We start from the raw sequence: 18,862 nt of genomic DNA on the forward strand, positions 1-18,862 counted from the left end.
GGGCCATACGCACTACCCTCTGTAGCTCCTTACGGTCGGATGACAAGCAGTTACCATACCAAGTGGTGATGCAGCCAGTCAAGATGCTCTCAATGGTGCAGCTGTAGAACTTTTTGAGGATCTGAGGGCTCATGCTAAATATTTTCTGCCTCCTTAGGGGGAAGAGGTGTTGTCGTACCTTCTTCACAACTGTGTTGGTGTGTGTGGATCATGATTATTCCTTAGGGATGTGGAGACCGAGAAACTTGAAGCTCTCGACCCGCTCCACTACAACCCTGTGGATGGGGTTGTGCTTGGCACTCCATTTCCTGTAGTCCATGGTCAGCTCTTTTGTCTTGCTGATGTTGAGGGAAAGGTTGTTGCCAGGTCTTTGACCTCCTCCCTATAGGCTGTCTCATCATCATCGTTGATATGGCCTACCACCATCGTGTAGTCAGCAAACTTAATGATGGCGTTGGAGTCGTGTGCGACCACGCAGTCATGGGTGAACAGGGAGTACAGGAAGGACTAAGCACGCACCCCTGAGGGGACTCCATGTTGAGTGTCAGTGTGGCGGATGTGTTGTTGCCTAACATCACAACCTGTGGGTAGGCAACAAGGATCCAGTTGCAGATGAAGGGGTTCAGTCCCAGGGTACTGAGCTTAGTGATGAGCTTGGAGGGCATTATGATGTTGAACGCTGAGCTGTAGTTAATGAACAACATTCTCACATAGGTGTTCCTCTTGTCCAGGTGGGTAAGGGCAGTGTGGGGAGCAATCAAGATTACGTTATCTGCGGATCTGTTGGAGCGAAATGTGAATTGGATTGGGTCCAGGGTGTCTGGGATGATATCAAATCAAATCAAATCAAATTTATTTATATAGCCCTTCGTATATCAGCTGATATCTCAAAGTGCTGTACAGAAACCCAGCCTAAAACCCCAAACAGCAAGCAATGCAGGTGTAGAAGCACGGTGGCTAGGAAAAACTCCCTAGAAAGGCCAAAACCTAGGAAGAAACCTAGAGAGGAACCAGGCTATGTGGGGTGGCCAGTCCTCTTCTGGCTGTGCCGGGTGGAGATTATAACAGAACATGGCCAAGATGTTCAAATGTTCATAAATGACCAGCATGGTCGTTTAATAATAAGGCAGAACAGTTGAAACTGGAGCAGCAGCACGGCCAGGTGGACTGGGGACAGCAAGGAGTCATCATGTCAGGTAGTCCTGGGGCATGGTCCTAGGGCTCAGGTCCTCCGAGAGAGAGAGAGAGAGAGAGAGAGAGAGAGAAAGAGAGAATTAGAGAATGCACACTTAGATTCACACAGGACACCGAATAGGACAGGAGAGGTACTCCAGATATAACAAACTGACCCTAGCCCCCCGACACATTAACTACTGCAGCATAAATACTGGAGGCTGAGACAGGAGGGGTCAGGAGACACTGTGGCCCCATCTGAGGACACCCCCAGACAGTGATAGTGGCCATGATAGTGTTGATGTGTGCCATGACCAGCCTTTCAAAGCATTTCATGGCTACAGATGTGAGTGCTACGGGGCGGTAGTCATTTAGACAGATTACCTTGGTGTTCTTCGGCACAGGGACTATGGTGGTCTGCTTGAAACATGTTGGTATAACAGACTGAGCCAGGGAGAGGTTGAAAATGTAATTGAAGTCACTTGCCAGCTGATCAGCGCATGCTCTGAGTACACGTCCTGGTAATTCATCTGGCCCCAAGGCCTTGTGAATGTTAACCTGTTTAAAGGTCTTACTCAAATCGGCTACGGAGAGCGAGATCACACCGTCGTCCAGAACAGTTACTTCACTGTCCTGTCAGTGCTCCCTCAGGAAAAGCACTTCATCTTCTCTTCCCAGAATAAAGCATTTCCTGGAAAACAAAGTGACCAGAATAAAGAAGTCTGTGTACTTCTCTCTATGGCTTCCCCTCTTGTTTCTCTCTGTGGCTTCCTTTCTTGTACTTGTCTTGTGGAGTTGCTGTCAGTCATCCAAACACGAAGTCAACAACCTACAGCTGGCTCATCTCTTTCATGAACAATCCCACTTCAAAAATACACAAATACACCAAAACAGTGTTTTATTTCAGCGTGTTCTCTGTGTAGAGAACAACTTATCTGTGAGCTGGAGTTCTCCACAGGGAGTGATGGGTTAAGGGTTGGGTAATGTTGCCCATGATGAGCTGCCCAAATATGTCAGGAAGAAAGACATTTCTCCTATTTTGGGGAGGAAAAGTCTAAAGTTGTTTATGTTAAAAATCAACAACAGGAAGTGTAGAATAGAAATAGAATGTCTGTCTGGTCATCGTTAGGGAGTCGGAGTCACCCTGTCACAGAGTCATGATAATTGCCGGGGTAGATAGAGTGGCTTGTTTTTAATGTGGTCATACTAATGAGTGAGTCCGTGTGATGCTGATCAGCGTTAAAAGCATAAGCGTGACAGCTGACTTAGCAGCTCTGGGGTTCTGCCAGATGACCCTTGGTGGAGGGGAAATAAAACCAGGGTACTTGGCCACTGTTCTGTTATTTTCTGTTCCGAGTGCTGAGAAGTCTCCCTATCATCCCAAGAATGTCTTCTACCTCTCTCCACCAAGGTCAGAGGCAGACCATGGACATGTGTTCGGTGCCGTGGAGTCACGTCCAGGTTATTGCCAGTTATAGGTTCATAAAGACAATGAACTGACTACTATGGGATTTTTCCATTGTTGATCTCTGGCAATCTCGCCTTGCAGATTTTTTCAGTTCTGTTTATTTACCACTCGTTTATTTTTGTCCAGCATTGCTCTTTGAATACTTGTTTCACTTGGAGGAGGGGTGGAGGAGAGGATAGGAGACGAGGGGGTTGTTGTAGTCACTGTTAACACTGGCTCCATGACTGGGAGGAGGGGAGGAGGAGAAGGGAGGAGACGAGGGGGTTGTTGTGGTCACTGTTAACACTGGCTCCATGGCTGGGAGGAGGGGAGGAGAAGAGGGGGTTGTTGTGGTCACTGTTAACACTGGCTCCATGACTGGGAGGAGGGGAGGAGGGGGTTGTTGTGGTCACTGTTAACACTGGCTCAATGACTGGGAGGGGGGAGACAAGAAGGTTGTTGTGGTCACTGTTGACACTGGCTCCATGACTGGGGGAGACGAGAAGGTTGTTGTGGTCACTGTTAACACTGGCTCCATGACTGGGAGGAGGGGAGGAGGAGAGGGAGGAGACGAGAAGGTTGTTGTGGTCACTGTTAACACTGGCTCCATGACTGGGGGGGACGAGGGGGTTGTTGTTGACACTGGCTCCATGACTGGGAGGAGGGGCGGAGGAGAGGATAGGAGACGAGGGGGTTGTTGTGGTCACTGTTAACACTGGCTCCATGACTGGGAGGAGGGGAGGAGGAGAGGGGAGGAGACGAGGGGGTTGTTGTGGTCACTGTTAACACTGGCTCCATGACTGGGAGGAGGAGAGGGGAGGAGACAAGAGGGTTGTTGTAGTCACTGTTAACACTGGCTCCATGACTGGGAGGGGGGGGAGACGAGAAGGTTGTTGTGGTCACTGTTGACACTGGCTCCATGACTGGGAGGAGGGGAGGAGGAGAGGGGAGGAGGAGGGGAGGAGACAAGAGGGTTGTTGTAGTCACTGTTAACACTGGCTCCATGACTGGGAGGAGGGGAGGAGGAGAGGGGAGGAGACGAGGGGTTGTTGTGGTCACTGTTAACACTGGCTCCATGACTGGGAGGAGGGGAGGAGGAGAGGGGAGGAGACGAGGGGGTTGTTGTAGTCACTGTTAACACTGGCTCCATGACTGGGAGGAGACGAGGAGACGAGGGGGTTATTGTGGTCACTGTTAACACTGGCTCCATGACTGGGAGGAGGGAAGGGGGAGAGGGGAGGAGACGAGGGGGTTGTTGTGGTCACTGTTAACACTGGCTCCATGACTGGGAGGAGGGGAGGAGGAGAGGAGAGGAGGCGAGGGGGTTGTTGTAGTCACTGTTAACACTGGCTCCATGACTGGGAGGAGACGAGGAGACGAGGGGGTTGTTGTGGTCACTGTTAACACTGGCTCCATGACTGGGAGGAGGGAAGGGGGAGAGGATAGGAGACGAGGGGGTTGTTGTAGTCACTGTTAACACTGGCTCCATGACTGGGGGAGGGGAGGAGGGGGAGAGGAGGCGAGGGGGTTGTTGTGGTCACTGTTGACACTGGCTCCATGACTGGGAGGAGGGGAGGAGGAGAGGATAGGAGACAAGGGGGTTGTTGTGGTCACTGTTGACACTGGCTCCATGACTGGGAGGAGGGGAGGAGGAGAGGATAGGAGACAAGGGGGTTGTTGTGGTCACTGTTGACACTGGCTCCATGACTGGGAGGAGGGGAGGAGGAGAGGAGAGGGACACATGACTTCTGTTGTTGTGGTCACTGTCCTAACACTGGCTCCATGACTGGGAGGAGGGAGGAGAGAGAGGATAGGAGACGAGGGGGTTGTTGTGGTCACTGTTGACACTGGCTCCATGACTGGGAGGAGGGGAGGAGGAGAGGGGAGGAGACGAGGGGGTTGTTGTGGTCACTGTTGACACTGGCTCCATGACTGGGAGTCACACACAGTAATTACCGATACCAGAGGGACACATGACTTCTGTCCTATATGTTCTGTTCTGTCCTGTACCCACCCTCAGGTGTTTGGACTGAGAGAGAGAGAGAGAGAGAGAGAGGGAGGTAGTGAGAGAGAGAAAGAGCGAGTGAATAGAAGATGGAAGGAGGGAAGGAGGGATGGCAGAGAGAGACAGGAGGTCTGCTTTAGAGTGTTCAGAGGTCTGCTTTAGAGTGACATATTATGGACAGAGTGTAAGTCAGATGGATAAAGAGATAATACCATTCAGTCTGGCCTTTAGAGGGTTCAACCAGGTCTGACTTTAGGTGACATTAGGTCTGCTTCAGACTGCTCATTAGGTCTGTTTCTGAACGTTCATTAGGTCTGCTTCAGAATGCTCATTAGGTCAGCTTCTGAACGTTCATTAGGTCTGCTTCAGAATGCTCATTAGGTCAGCTTCTGAACGTTCATTAGGTCTGCTTCAGAATGCTCATTAGGTCTGCTTTAGAGTGTTCATTAGGTCTGCTTTAGAGTGTTCATTAGGTCTGCTTTAGAGTGTCCATTAGGTCTGCTTTAGAGTGTTCATTAGGTCTGCTTTAGAGTGTTCATTAGGTCTGCTTTAGAGTGTTCATAAGGTCTGCTTTAGAGTGTTCATTAGGTCTGCTTTAGAGTGTTCATTAGGTCTGCTTTAGAGTGTTCATTAGGTCTGCTTTAGAGTGTTCATTAGGTCTGCTTTAGAGTGTTCATTAGGTCTGCTTTAGAGTGTTCATTAGGTCTGCTTTAGAGTGTTCATTAGGTCTGCTTTAGAGTGTTCATAAGGTCTGCTTTAGAGTGTTCATTAGGTCTGCTTTAGAGTGTTCATTAGGTCTGCTTTAGAGTGTTCATAGGGTCTGCTTTAGAGTGTTCATTAGGTCTGCTTTAGAGTGTTCATAAGGTCTGCTTTAGAGTGTTCATTAGGTCTGCTTTAGAGTGTTCATAAGGTTCATAAGGTCTGCTTTAGAGTGTTCATAAGGTCTGCTTTAGAGTGTTCATTAGGTCTGCTTTAGAGTGTTCATAAGGTCTGCTTTAGAGTGTTCATAAGGTCTGCTTTAGAGTGTTCATAAGGTCTGCTTTAGAGTGTTCATTAGGTCTGCTTTAGAGTGTTCATTAGGTCTGCTTTAGAGTGTTCATTAGGTCTGCTTTAGAGTGTTCATTAGGTCTGCTTTAGAGTGTTCATTAGGTCTGCTTTAGAGTGTTCATTAGGTCTGCTTTAGAGTGTTCATTAGGTCTGCTTTAGAGTGTTCATTAGGTCTGCTTTAGAGTGTTCATTAGGTCTGCTTTAGAGTGTTCATTAGGTCTGCTTTAGAACATTCATTAGGTCTGCTTTAGAGTGTCCATTAGGTCTGCTTTAGAACATTCATTAGGTCTGCTTTAGAGTGTCCATTAGGTCTGCTTTAGAGTGTTCATTAGGTCTGCTTTAGAGTGTTCATTAGGTCTGCTTTAGAGTGTTCATTAGGTCTGCTTTAGAGTGTTCATTAGGTCTGCTTTAGAGTGTCCATTAGGTCTGCTTTAGAGTGTTCATTAGGTCTGCTTTAGAGTGTTCATTAGGTCTGCTTTAGAGTGTTCATTAGGTCTGCTTTAGAGTGTTCATTAGGTCTGCTTTAGAGTGTCCATTAGGTCTGCTTTAGAGTGTCCATTAGGTCTGCTTTAGAGTGTCCATTAGGTCTGCTTTAGAGTGTCCATTAGGTCTGCTTTAGAGTGTTCATTAGGTCTGCTTTAGAGTGTTCATAAGGTCTGCTTTAGAGTGTTCATTAGGTCTGCTTTAGAGTGTTCATTAGGTCTGCTTTAGATTGTTCATTAGGTCTGCTTTAGAGTGTTCATTAGGTCTGCTTTAGAACATTCATTAGATCTGCTTTAGAACTCTCATTAGGTCTGCTTTAGAACTCTCATTTGCTCTGTTTTAGAACTCTCATTAGATCTGCTTTAGAACATTCATTAGGTCTGTTTTAGAACATTCATTAGGTCTGCTTTGGAACTCTCATTAGGTCTGTTTTAGAACTCTCATTAGATCTGTTTTAGAACATTCATTAGGTCTGTTTTAGAACTCTCATTAGATCTGCTTTAGAACTCTCATTAGGTCTGTTTTAGAACTCTCATTAGATCTGCTTCTGAACGTTCATTAGGTCTGTTTTAGAACTCTCATTAGATCTGCTTCTGAACGTTCATTAGGTCTGTTTTAGAACTCTCATTAGATCTGCTTCTGAACATTCATTAGGTCTGCTTTAGAGTGTTCATTAGGCTCTCTCCCCCGTTCTCCAGGCTCTCTCTTCTGTTCTCCAGGCTCTCTCCCCTGTTATCCAGGCTCTCTCCCCCCAATCACTCACTCAGTCACTCAGTCACTCAGTCACTCAGTCACTCAGTCACTCACTCACTCACTCACTCACTCACTCACTCACTTATCCACCCACTCACTCACTCACTTATCCACCCACTCACACACTCACTTATCCACCCACTCACTCACTCACTCATCCACACCACTCACTCACTCACTCACTCACTCACTCACTCACTCACTCACTCACTCACTTATCCACCCACTCACTCACTCACTCACTCACTTATCCACCCACTCACTCACTCACTCACTCACTTATCCACCCACTCACTCACTCACTCACTCACTCACTCCACCCACTCACTCACTCACTCACTCACTTATCCACCCACTCACTCACCCACCCACCCACTCACTCACTCACTCACTCACTCACTCACCACTCACTCACTCACTCACTCACTCACCACCCACTCACTCACTCACTCACTCACTCACTCACTCACTTATCCACCCACTCACTCACTCACTCACTCACTTATCCACCCACCCACTCACTCACTCACTCACTTATCCACCCACCCACTCACTCACTCACTCACTTATCCACCCACCCACTCACTCACTCACTCACTCACTCACTCACTCACTCACTCACTCACTCACTCACTCACTCACTCACTCACTCACTCACTCTAATAACATACCAGTAATGTTACCTCATCCCCAGCTAGTCTCTCATAGAACTGCACATGCATTCACAGTGAGTGCATTAGCCATGGTTCCTGGCTTTGATGGATCAAAACATTGGTTGGACCAGTGGCCCATCTATGAGAGGGAGAGAGGGGTTAGCACTGTGAGCCTTACCAGCTGGGCCTGTTAAGAAAAAGATAGAGTGGGAGAGGAGGGAGAGGTACACAGAAGGAGAGCAGGAGTAAGGGAGAGGGTAGAGGGTAGCGGGAGAGCACTTGCAGGAAGCGTGTTCGTAAGTGTTGGCCAAAGAGATGGAATCTGGTGTGTTTTTTGGCATAATGCTCCCCTGCTGCAGGCCCCATCACTCACTCTGAGAGGGGAGGGCAGCAGACTGGGAGAGAGAGAGGGGGGGGATGCTGCGAGAGAGAGGGACAGATTGACAGGGAGAGAGAGGGGAAAGAGAGGGGAGGGCAGCAGACTGGGAGAGAGGGGGGATGCTGCGAGAGAGAGGGAAAGATTGACAGGGAGAGAGAGGGGAAAGAGAGGGGGCAGCAGACTGGGAGAGAGGGGGATGCTGCGAGAGAGAGGGAAAGATTGACAGGGAGAGAGAGGGGAAAGAGGGGGGCAGCAGACTGGGAGAGAGGGGGGATGCTGTGAGAGAGAGGGAAAGATTGACAGGGAGAGAGAGGGGAAAGAGAGGGGGCAGCAGACTGGGAGAGAGGGGGGGGGGATGCTGTGAGAGAGAGGGAAAGATTGACAGGGAGAGAGAGGGGAAAGAGAGGGGGGGCAGCAGACTGGGAGAGAGGGGGGGGATGCTGCGAGAGAGAGGGAAAGATTGACAGGGAGAGAGAGGGGAAAGAGAGGAGGGGAGAGAACGCGGGATAGAGGGATTATTAGAGAAAGGCGGAAAGAGAATTTTTGAGGGATGGAGAGAGAGTCAGTTTGGAAGAGAATGAGAGAAAGAGAGGATGTGGAGGGAGAGAAAAGGTTGAGATAGAGGAGAGGGAGAGAAAAGGTTGAGATAGAGGAGAGGGAGAGAAAAGGTTGAGATAGAGGAGAGGGAGAGAAAAGGTTGAGATAGAGGAGAGGGAGAGAAAGGTTGAGATAGAGGAGAGGGAGAGAAAGGTTGAGATAGAGGAGAGGGAGAGAAAAGGTTGAGATAGAGGAGAGGGAGAGAAAAGGTTGAGATAGAGGAGAGGGAGAGAAAAGGTTGAGATAGAGGAGAGGGAGAGAAAAGGTTGAGATAGAGGAGAGGGAGAGAAAAGGTTGAGATAGAGGAGAGGGAGAGAAAAGGTTGAGATAGAGGAGAGGGAGAGAAAGGTTGAGATAGAGGAGAGGGAGAGAAAAGGTTGAGATAGAGGAGAGGGAGAGAAAAGGTTGAGATAGAGGAGAGGGAGAGAAAGGTTGAGATAGAGGAGAGGGAGAGAAAAGGTTGAGATAGAGGAGAGGGAGAGAAAAGGTTGAGATAGAGGAGAGGGAGAGAAAAGGTTGAGATAGAGGAGAGGGAGAGAAAAGGTTGAGATAGAGGAGAGGGAGAGAAAAGGTTGAGATAGAGGAGAGGGAGAGAAAAGGTTGAGATAGAGGAGAGGGAGAGAAAAGGTTGAGATAGAGAAAAGGTTGAGATAGAGAAAAGGTTGAGATAGAGGAGAGGGAGAGAAAAGGTTGAGATAGAGGAGAGGGAGAGAAAAGGTTGAGATAGAGGAGAGGGACAGTTGGAGAGAGAGAGAGAAAGAGAGTGTAACATTTTACTAGAGTGCTGTCTGGTTGTCTTTCTATGTTGTTCTTTCAAACTGGTTTCATGTCTGCAGCAGAACCGTGCATCCTTTTAGACATGGTTCTTGTTCCCGCAAGTTACGTGTTCTCAGTTTTCCAAGCCCAACTTGCAGCCAGGACACAGGATACCCTATTGCACAAGATGTTGAAAATAGGTATTTTGGGGTTGAAAACATGTTGAAAATATGTTTTTCAACCAATTCTGCTCATTGGGTAAGATCTGCTATAATTCTTGAAGATTTATAGAATATAGCAGTGGTGTTGACTGAAACAAGCTCTCTGATGTAGTCATGTGTCTCGTTTCAGCACATTGTCTGTTGACCCCTGACCTATTCTAGCATCTGTATGATAAGAAGAGGTTTGAGGCCCACACACTTTCTTAGAGAACACTAGTTATATTTGGCCCACATACTCAAACACACCCCTACCCAAGGCTTCTGTCACTTCCCTCTGTACACAATGAGATGTACAAGCCCTTGCCCTTTCCTGTGGCCAAACAAACAGACGTAACAGGGTTGGGGAGTGGAAACGCTGGGACACACTGGCCGGCAGTGAGCTCAGCCATTACGAAAGCATGACTGTGGTCTTCGACCCTGCCTCAGCCCCACCACCACCGCTGCAGCGCTTCCACTTCCTCCCTGGGTCAGAGGTCAAGATCTGGAGCCCACTGCACATGGGAAATGGTGTGTGTGTGTGTGTGTGCGTGCCAGACAGCAAAGGCTGTAGTGATGTCAACGCAACAGTTTCTACTGCATGGTTTTAACCATCCTATTAGTTGTACTTTGTAGCCCTTTGTCTGTTTATGTGAATCAGTGTGCGTATGACCTCGTTAGTGCACTTATGATCATGTGCACATGCTCCCAGGCTACAACTGTGCCATTGTGTGAGTGACACCAAGGAGAAGTGTATATTAGCCAGATAAATGCAGCAGCCTCGGACGGTCCCACCAAACGCCTCTGAGAGTGTTGGGACTTGCATACCATACTTCCCTGGTCATGGTATTTCTACTGTAATCTACGTTCAGGTGGATCATATCTTCGTTGGATGACAAGGCTCTCTTATCTGGCTTTAGATGTGTTTTCTCTCTCTCCTTATCTCTCTGTCCGTCTGAGCGAGGGAGCATTTCCCCCGGGCCCATCTTCCCCGGTGGCCTCGCCAGCCCCACCACTCCCTTCCCTCTTTCCTGGAGGGAAATACAACAACAAAAACCAGACGGCAGAAAGCAAAACTTAGCGGATAGTTTCAGAATGCTATGTTTATGTTTGACTATGTGTTTGGTTTAATATTGTTTCTCGTTGGAAAAAATGGTATGTTGTTATGTTTCAGGTGACCACAGCTTGCATCCCAGCTCTCCCGCCTGATCTGGTAAGTTGACCACTCGTTCTCTCTCTCTCTCTCTCTCTCTCTGACTCTCTTGCTCTCTCTCTCTCTCTCTGACTCTCTTGCTCTCTCTCTCTCTCTCTCTCTCTCTCTCTCTCTCTCTCTCTCTCTCTCTCTCTGACTCTCTTGCTCTCTCTCTCTCTCTCTCTGACTCTCTTGCTCTCTCTCTCTCTCTCTCTCTCTCTCTCTCTCTCTCTCTCTCTCTCTCTCTCTGACTCTCTCTCTGACTCTCTTGCTCTCTCTCTCTCTCTCTCTCTGACTCTCTTGCTCTCTCTCCTCTCTCCTCTCTCTCTCTCTCTCTCTCTCTCTCTCTCTCTCTCTGACTCTTGCTCTCTCTCACTCTTTTATAGTCCACTTCATTCCTTCAATTTATGTTTGAAATAAATCAGCTATGACCATCCCTAAATCTGCAGTGCTGTTGGAAAATGGCAGAAGCTTCTCTTTTCCTTGGCTTGAAGAGTGGGCTTGGTTTGTTCTTGTATGAGGAGAGGGTTTTCTAGAAGTAGATTGTAACAGGAAGTAGTATAGGTTGTCCCGTCAGGAAAGAAGCCTTTTTGTTGCATTACCGTATGTCTCTCCTTGTTGCATTACCGTATGTCTCTCCTTGTTGCATTACCGTATGTCTCTCCTTGTTGCATTACCGTATGTCTCTCCTTGTTGCATTACCGTATGTCTCTCCTTGTTGCATTACCGTATGTCTCTCCTTGTTGCATTACCGTATGTCTCTCCTTGTTGCATTACCGTATGTCTCTCCTTGTTGCATTACCGTATGTCTCTCCTTGTTGCATTACTGTATGTCTCTCCTTGTTGCATTACTGTATGTCTCTCCTTGTTGCATTACCGTATGTCTCTCCTTGTTGCATTACTGTATGTCTCTCCTTGTTGCATTACCGTATGTCTGTCCTTGTTGCATTACTGTATGTCTCTCCTTGTTGCATTACCGTATGTCTGTCTTTGTTGCATTACTGTATGTCTCTCCTTGTTGCATTACCGTATGTCTCTCCTTTGTTGCATTACTCTATGTCTCTCCTCATTACTTGTTGCATTACCATATGTCTCTCCTTGTTGCATTACCGTATGTCTCTCCTTGTTGCATTACCGTATGTCTCTCCTTGTTGCATTACCGTATGTCTGTCCTTGTTGCATTACCGTATGTATCTCCTTGTTGCATTACCGTATGTCTCTCCTTGTTGCATTACCGTATGTCTGTCCTTGTTGCATTACCGTATGTATCTCCTTGTTGCATTACCGTATGTCTCTCCTTGTTGCATTACCGTATGTCTCTCCTTGTTGCATTACTGTATGTCTCTCCTTGTTGCATTACCGTATGTCTCTCCTTGTTGCATTACTGTATGTCTCTCCTTGTTGCATTACTGTATGTCTCTCCTTGTTGCATTATCGTATGTCTCTCCTTGTTGCATTACTGTATGTCTCTCCTTGTTGCATTACCGTATGTCTCTCCTCGATGCATTACCGTATGTCTCTCCTCGTTGCATTATCGTATGTCTCTCCTTGTTGCCTAAAGCAGGGCAAAGGAACTGCTCCATCCCGACACATCCAACACCTGGTAAGAGTGTTCTTTCTTCCTCTCCACAAATTAATGCTGATGCTGTTTCTCTTATCGGTGTCAGAAATGGTGGTAATTTAATTTCTCTCTGTCTTCAGGGCTCCACAAGGTCTTTGACTTACAACAAACAGAGGAACACCCTCTCCAGGTAACTCAGCTCTCTATCATACCCTATTTCAATGCATCATTTCCTCGAAGAGGAGGATGAGGAAGAGGGGGAGGATGAGGAGGAGGATTTAATGGAGCATTATGATGAGGAGGGGGAAGAGGAGGTGGAGGAGGATGAGGAGGGAGGAGCATGGGGAGGATGATGGTGAGGAGGATCTACTGAAGCATTGTGATGAGGAGGGGGAAGAGGAGGAAGAGGGGGAGGGAGGAGCAGGGGGAGGATGAGGAGGAGGATGTACTCTAGCATTATGATGAGGAGGGGGAGAGGAGGAGGAGGGGGAGGGAGGAGCAGGGGAGGATGAGGAGGAGGATGTACTCTAGCATTATGATGAGGAGGAAGAGGATGTACTCCTACTCCTCTTTATTCTCTTTATTTGTCTTCTCTTCTCCCCGCTCTTGCTCTCTCTCTCTGTTTCTATGTTCTCACTCCTCCTTTTATCCCTCTCATTCTCCACATCCTCTCATTCTCCACCTCCTGCCATTCTCCACCTTATCTCATTCTCCACCTCCTGCCATTCTCCACCTTATCTCATTCTCCACCTCCTGCCATTCTCCACCTCATTTCATTCTCCACATCCTCTCATTCTCCACCTCCTGCCATTCTCCACCTCATCTCATTCTCCTACCTCATCTCATTCTCCACCTCCTGTCATTCTCCACCTTATCTCATTCTCCACCTCCTGCCATTCTCCACCTCATTTCATTCTCCACATCTCATTCTCCACCTCCTGCCATTCTCCACCTCATCTCATTCTCTACCTCATCTCATTCTCCACCTCCTGTCATTCTCCACCTCATCTCAATCTCTACTTCATCTCATTCTCCACGTCAAATCAAATCAAAATCAAATGCATTTATATAGCCCTTCGTACATCAGCTGATATCTCAAAGTGCTGTACAGAAACCCAGCCTAAAACCCCAAACAGCAAACAGTGCAGGTGTAGAAGCACCTCATCTCATTCTCCACTTCATCTCATTCTCCACCTCCTGCCATTCTCCACCTCATCTCATTCTCCACCTCATCTCATTCTCCACCTCATCTCATTCTCCACCTCATCTCATTCTCCACCTCCTGCAATTCTCCACCTCCTCTCATTCTCCAACTGCACTACCTCCAGGTCTTTCTGTGGTGCATTACATATTTTTCAGAGTTTCTTCTCTCTTGACCCCATTCTTCAAATCAGTCACGACCACTAGTTTGATGAACGCTGGGTTAATTAATATAAGGGAGACTGAAAATGTACGTTTTCAGGGTTGGTTTAGAGCTCAAAGCAGTAACATAACATAAATCTATAGACCACAGCATAAATCCCAGCAATCTCCCTGATTAGGAGTATCAGTGTGGACCGTGTGATGGAGAGAGTCATGGAGCGTCATTATGACTTTGACCTGACCTACATCACTGAGAGGATCATCTCCGTGTTCTTCCCCCCTCTGCTGGACGAGCAGCGCTACCGTCTCAACCTCAAGGAGGTGACCGCCATGCTCAGGTCCAAGCACCAGGACAAGTTCCTGGTGAGTACAGTACTTCCTGCCGCTGATGTAGACATGGGCTAGCTTCCAATATCCACACTACCAGCCTAGCACTTAATATGAAGGAATGCATTCTAAGTGGTATGCTGGTATGGATATTGGAAAGTAGCCATACACTCAGTGACGCTTTCATATGGGGTTTTATATGTGCTACTTGCTGGCAGGGGCGTCATGCACCACACAAAAATCTGAGGGGTCACAAAGTACGTGAGGATGGCTAGGGGGTCCGGCGTGGGGCTAGGACCCCCTTTTCGAAAGTTTGAGAAACTTTCAAACAATTGAAACAACCTTTTCCTGCAATCTAAAGCCATAATCATAATATTTAATTGTATGCCAAAGAAACATCAAGCTTAGCATCTCTCTTGAGCTGTCTGTATCCTCTTGGTTATTTTTTTAAAGAAACTAAATATGCTTCTCTGCATTCCTGCTAAAATCTGGATAAAAGGAATGTTAGTCTTATTCAGTACATTTAGTAATTGCTTGCTTTTCTAAAGTCTACCAACCTTGCCAGCAGACATGCCAGCTAAGATAGTTAGACAAGCTAGCTACTCTAACTTGATTGATAGCCTGAAATGGATTCTTGGTAGCTAATTTGGAGATGAGGTTGGGAGATTCGTATCCTAGCTGGGTTAGCTAAAGACAACTTAATAAAATGGCTAGGTGGCTAGTAGTAATTACAGAGAAACAACAACAACAAAATAAACCAAAAAATACGGTTATTTTATTTATTATTTTTAATTAAAAGACAAATCTGAGGGAGCACGTGCCCCTGTGCCCCCTATGGGCATGACGCCTCTGCTTGCTGGGCTGGTTGAACACACATCATTCATTTGAATATCCATTTTCCTTTCAGCTCTTCAACCTCTCTGAACGACACCATGACATCACCCGCATGAATCCAAAGGTATCATTTTTTATTTTCTGTATCAATACTGTATCAGTTTCTAAGGCTAAGTATAGTAATGTACTTTTCCTCACTATTTTCCCATGTGGTCCAGGTCCTTGACTTCGGCTGGCCTGACTTCCATGCCCCTCCCCTGGACAAGATCTGTGCCATGTGTAAGGCCATGGAGACGTGGCTGACCTCCGACCCCCAGCATGTGGTGGTCCTGCACTGCAAGGTCAGGGTTCAGGCCTGTTTCTGACTAGGTTTTAAAGGGTAGTTTTGTTGTTTTAGGGGCTTTTAGGGTCTGCTGGCTTCACATAGATGACTCACGTATTTCACTCACAGAGGCTCTTTGATCAGTGCAATAAGTCACCTTTGTATCTTTTCACTGTGAAATGTTGAAATTGCTATGAGATCTTGTAGGGGTAGTGACATCCGTGTCTTTAAAACAATAATAATCAGTTTATTCCTCAAACCCGGGGCTAAAAACAGATGGGACTTCATGTTCTTTTGGCACTGATCTTTCTCCTTCAGGGCAACAAGGGCAAAACAGGAGTGATTATTGCAGCCTACATGCACTACAGCAAGATCTCTGCAGGGTGAGTGTCCTGTCCCGCATCCAAAGCCACAGTTTCCACACTGAGCATGGTTTAGGGCTGTAGTAGTGGAAACTGGCTTGTTCTTTGGCTCAAGCCAGCTGCATTCATGTACTTCTGGCTCTTAGAGAGCCTGGTCTTGTCCATTATGGGAAAGTTGTGTAAATGTTGTATAATTCTCTACATGAAGTGTGTATTCTTGTTGTGTGTCGCTTTAATTCTGTGTTTTTTTGTGTTTGAGCAGGGCAGACCAGGCCCTCAGCACCCTGGCCATGAGGAAGTTCTGCGAGGACAAGGTATCTTGCTCCCTCCAACCGTCCCAAAACAGGTAAGCACCATCTTGTTGTCCATGTTGTCTATATCACTAACCAACAAGTGCTGTAAATGTCTGTATGTCTCTCTCGCTCTTCCCTCTTCCTTCCCATCCTTTCTCTTCAGGTAAACACTGAGTGTACTAAACATTAAGAACAACGTGCTCTTTCCATGACATAGACGGACCAGGTGAATCCAGCTGAAAGCTATGATCCGTTATTGATGTGACTTGTTAAATCCACTTCGATCAGTGTAAATGAAGGGGAGGAGACAGGTTCACACGCAGACTGTGTATGTGTGCCATTCAGAGGGTGAATGGGCAAGACAAAACATTTAAGTGCCTTTGAACGGGGCATGGAGGTAGGTGCCAGGCATAGCGGTTTATGTCAACAACTGCAACGCGACTGGGTTTTTCATGCTCAACAGTTTCCTGTGGGTATCAAGAATGGTCCACCACCCAAAGGACTTCCAGCCAACTTGACACAACTGTTGCAGCATTGGGAGTTAACATGGGCCAACATCCCTGTGGAACGCTTTTGACACCTTGTAGAGTCCATGCCTAACCGAATTGAGGTGTTCCTGTTTGGTATACTCAGTGTATATATTACTTCATGCATCCTTTTCACCTACATTCAGTGTCGTTTTATTTGATTTGATGTTGTCTTTTGTGATGTATGCTTACAAATCACCCAGCCCTCCCTCTCTCTCTCTCTCTCTCCCTCTTCCCTTGCTCTCTTCCCTCTCTATCTCTCTCTCCCTCTTCTCTCTCTCTCTCTCTCTCTCACGCTGCCCTCCCTCCATCCCTCCCTCTCTATCTCTCTCTCTCTCTCTCTTGCTCTCTTTCTCACTCTTCCCTCTCTATCTCTCTCTCCCTCTTCTCTCTCTCTCTCTCACGCTGCCCTCCCTCCCTCCCTCCTCTCTCTATCTCTCTCTCTCTCACGCTGCCCTCCCTCCCTCCCTCTCCCTCTCTCTCTCTCTCTCTCACGCTGCCCTCCCTCCCTCTCTCTCTCTCTCTCTCTCTCTCTCTCACGCTGCCCTCCCTCCCTCCCTCTCTATCTCTCTCTCTCTCACGCTGCCCTCCCTCCCTCCCTCCCTCCCTCCCTCCCTCCCTCTCTCTCTCTCTCTCTCTCACGCTGCCCTCCCTCCCTCTCTCTCTCTTTCTCTATCTCTCTCTCTCTCTCACGCTGCCCTCCCTCCCTCACTCTCTCTCTCTCTCTCTCACGCTGCCCTCCCTCCATCCCTCCCTCCCTCTCTATCTCTCTCTCTCAGGTATATCTACTACTTTGGGGGGCTCCTCTCTGGGGCGATCAAGATGAACAGCAGTCTGCTACTCCTCCACCAGGTCCTCATCCCCACGCTTCCTAACTTCCAGGGCAAAGGAGGTGAGGCCGTGCGAGGGGCACCACACACTTGTTTCCCCTGACTGACAGTTGGCTCCTCCCATCCTCACATTAGACCACTACACTCGGGTGCTGAGTCTGTCTCAGTCTGTCTTTACAGTAAAGACCGTGGTGTGTGTGTGTGTGCGTGCTAGTGCGTGAATGTGCCAGGTGTGTGTGTGTGTGTGTGTGTCTGTGAAGGCCTGTCTGTACAGAAGGCTCTGAGATATGGCCCTGTGAATGATAGCAATGTTTTCAGATGGTCAAATTCACCCTCCACCTACACACTGGGCTGTTTATCTTGAATTGTTTTACGGATAGAGACAGAGACAGTCAGCACATTCCACTATGTAACACTGAACACCGCCTCTCTTTATCGTTGCCCAGGTTACTTCCCCTTCCTGAAGATCTACCAGTCCATGCAGCTGGTCTATACATCAGGGATATAGTGAGTCTGCATCACTTCATGTCCTACAGTATTATCAACCAACACCACTGACAGAAAAGACTAATCTCTAACTCGGACAAGATGTATCTTTAGGCCTACTTGTCCTTGTGTGTGTCTATTTGTATTCATATGTTGTGTGTTGTCTGTCCACAGTGACTTGAAGGGTTCTGTAGGCAGAAGACTGTGTGTGACCATTGAGCCTGCACTGCTGCTGAAGGGAGACATCATGGTGAGTGAGACCATCTGTCTGGCCATTGGACTAGTCCACTTTTTTTCTCAAGTGAAGTCACCGTCTTGCCACTGGCAGTCCATTAAGTATGATTCTTCTCTCCTTCTGTTGCTCTGTTCCCTCTCTACCTCTGTCTCTCCCTGCAGGTGAAGTGTTACCACAGACGGGCACAGGGTGCAGAGAGGGACACAGTGTTCAGACTGCAGTTCCACACCTGCACCATCCACGGGGCCCAGCTATGGTTCGGCAAGGGGGAGTTGGATGAGGCCTGTACTGGTAGGAACTAGTGGGGTTCTGGTGGGGGGGGGTCTGTCTGTTCAGGGCCTGAGGTATCTGTTTTGTTAGGTCAGTGTGGAACAATAAAGCGTGTCTATTCAACATGGTGGTTAAGGGAAGTGCTCAGTAGAAATGCCTGTATGCAGCAGATGTGTCAAAATGAATCAATCCCTCAACAACACAGTATGTGTGGTGGTCCATTGCTTCATTGTATATTGAACACGATCGTTTCCTAATTCCGCTAATATGATTACGTTCTGTGAAATGTTCAACTACTCCCAGCTGAAAAGTTGTGCTCTGTATTGAAAAAGCACCAGGGGATTATGTGGCAGTGATGATCCCAATCGGATAAGTACTGACAGAATTTAAAGGAAAACTGTCAAATGTATTTTCTCAGATGAACGATTTCCCTCGGATGCCACTGTGGAGTTTGTCTTCTCCTCGGGACCAGAGAAAATGAAAGGTTGGTTTGAACTATGCATTTACAGTGTAACAGTGCCAGGGAACACAATAACAAGTTTGTATTGATGTGTTTGATCACGTTTCTAATAACATGAACTCTCTCCACAGGGCGTGAGTACCAGAGAAATGACCCTGCTGTCACAGTGGACTACAACACAGCTGATCCAGTGGTGCGCTGGGACTCCTATGAGAACTTCAACCAGCGCTATCAAGACAGCCTTGATGGTACAGTACAGAGCAGTACAGAGAACCAAGGAGACACTCTTAATAATACATTCAGCCCGCAGT

The 18,862-nt window shown here is 47.6% G+C and overlaps 1 protein-coding gene across 4 annotated transcripts in view; it reads left to right on the forward strand.

Moving 5' to 3' along the window:
• Nucleotides 1–18,862, forward strand: part of LOC112235199 (tensin-2) — a 60,200-nt gene that overhangs the window by 28,312 nt on the left and 13,026 nt on the right. For 3 of the 4 annotated variants that reach the window (XM_042299711.1, XM_042299709.1, XM_042299712.1), the window contains exons 4-17: nt 10,665–10,703; nt 12,244–12,285; nt 12,384–12,433; nt 13,785–13,968; nt 14,840–14,890; nt 14,985–15,107; nt 15,407–15,471; nt 15,713–15,796; nt 17,050–17,162; nt 17,547–17,607; nt 17,761–17,836; nt 17,983–18,112; nt 18,510–18,575; nt 18,683–18,799. In XM_042299711.1, the coding sequence (XP_042155645.1) occupies nt 10,665–10,703; nt 12,244–12,285; nt 12,384–12,433; nt 13,785–13,968; nt 14,840–14,890; nt 14,985–15,107; nt 15,407–15,471; nt 15,713–15,796; nt 17,050–17,162; nt 17,547–17,607; nt 17,761–17,836; nt 17,983–18,112; nt 18,510–18,575; nt 18,683–18,799 (1,201 nt within the window). The remainder of the gene's footprint in view (nt 1–10,664; nt 10,704–12,243; nt 12,286–12,383; nt 12,434–13,784; nt 13,969–14,839; nt 14,891–14,984; nt 15,108–15,406; nt 15,472–15,712; nt 15,797–17,049; nt 17,163–17,546; nt 17,608–17,760; nt 17,837–17,982; nt 18,113–18,509; nt 18,576–18,682; nt 18,800–18,862) is intronic. The other variant, XM_042299710.1, reaches the window with a different exon arrangement.

The sequence above is a fragment of the Oncorhynchus tshawytscha genome, linkage group LG16 (genome assembly GCF_018296145.1).
Source record: "Oncorhynchus tshawytscha isolate Ot180627B linkage group LG16, Otsh_v2.0, whole genome shotgun sequence".
Classification (NCBI taxonomy): Eukaryota; Metazoa; Chordata; class Actinopteri; order Salmoniformes; family Salmonidae; genus Oncorhynchus; species Oncorhynchus tshawytscha.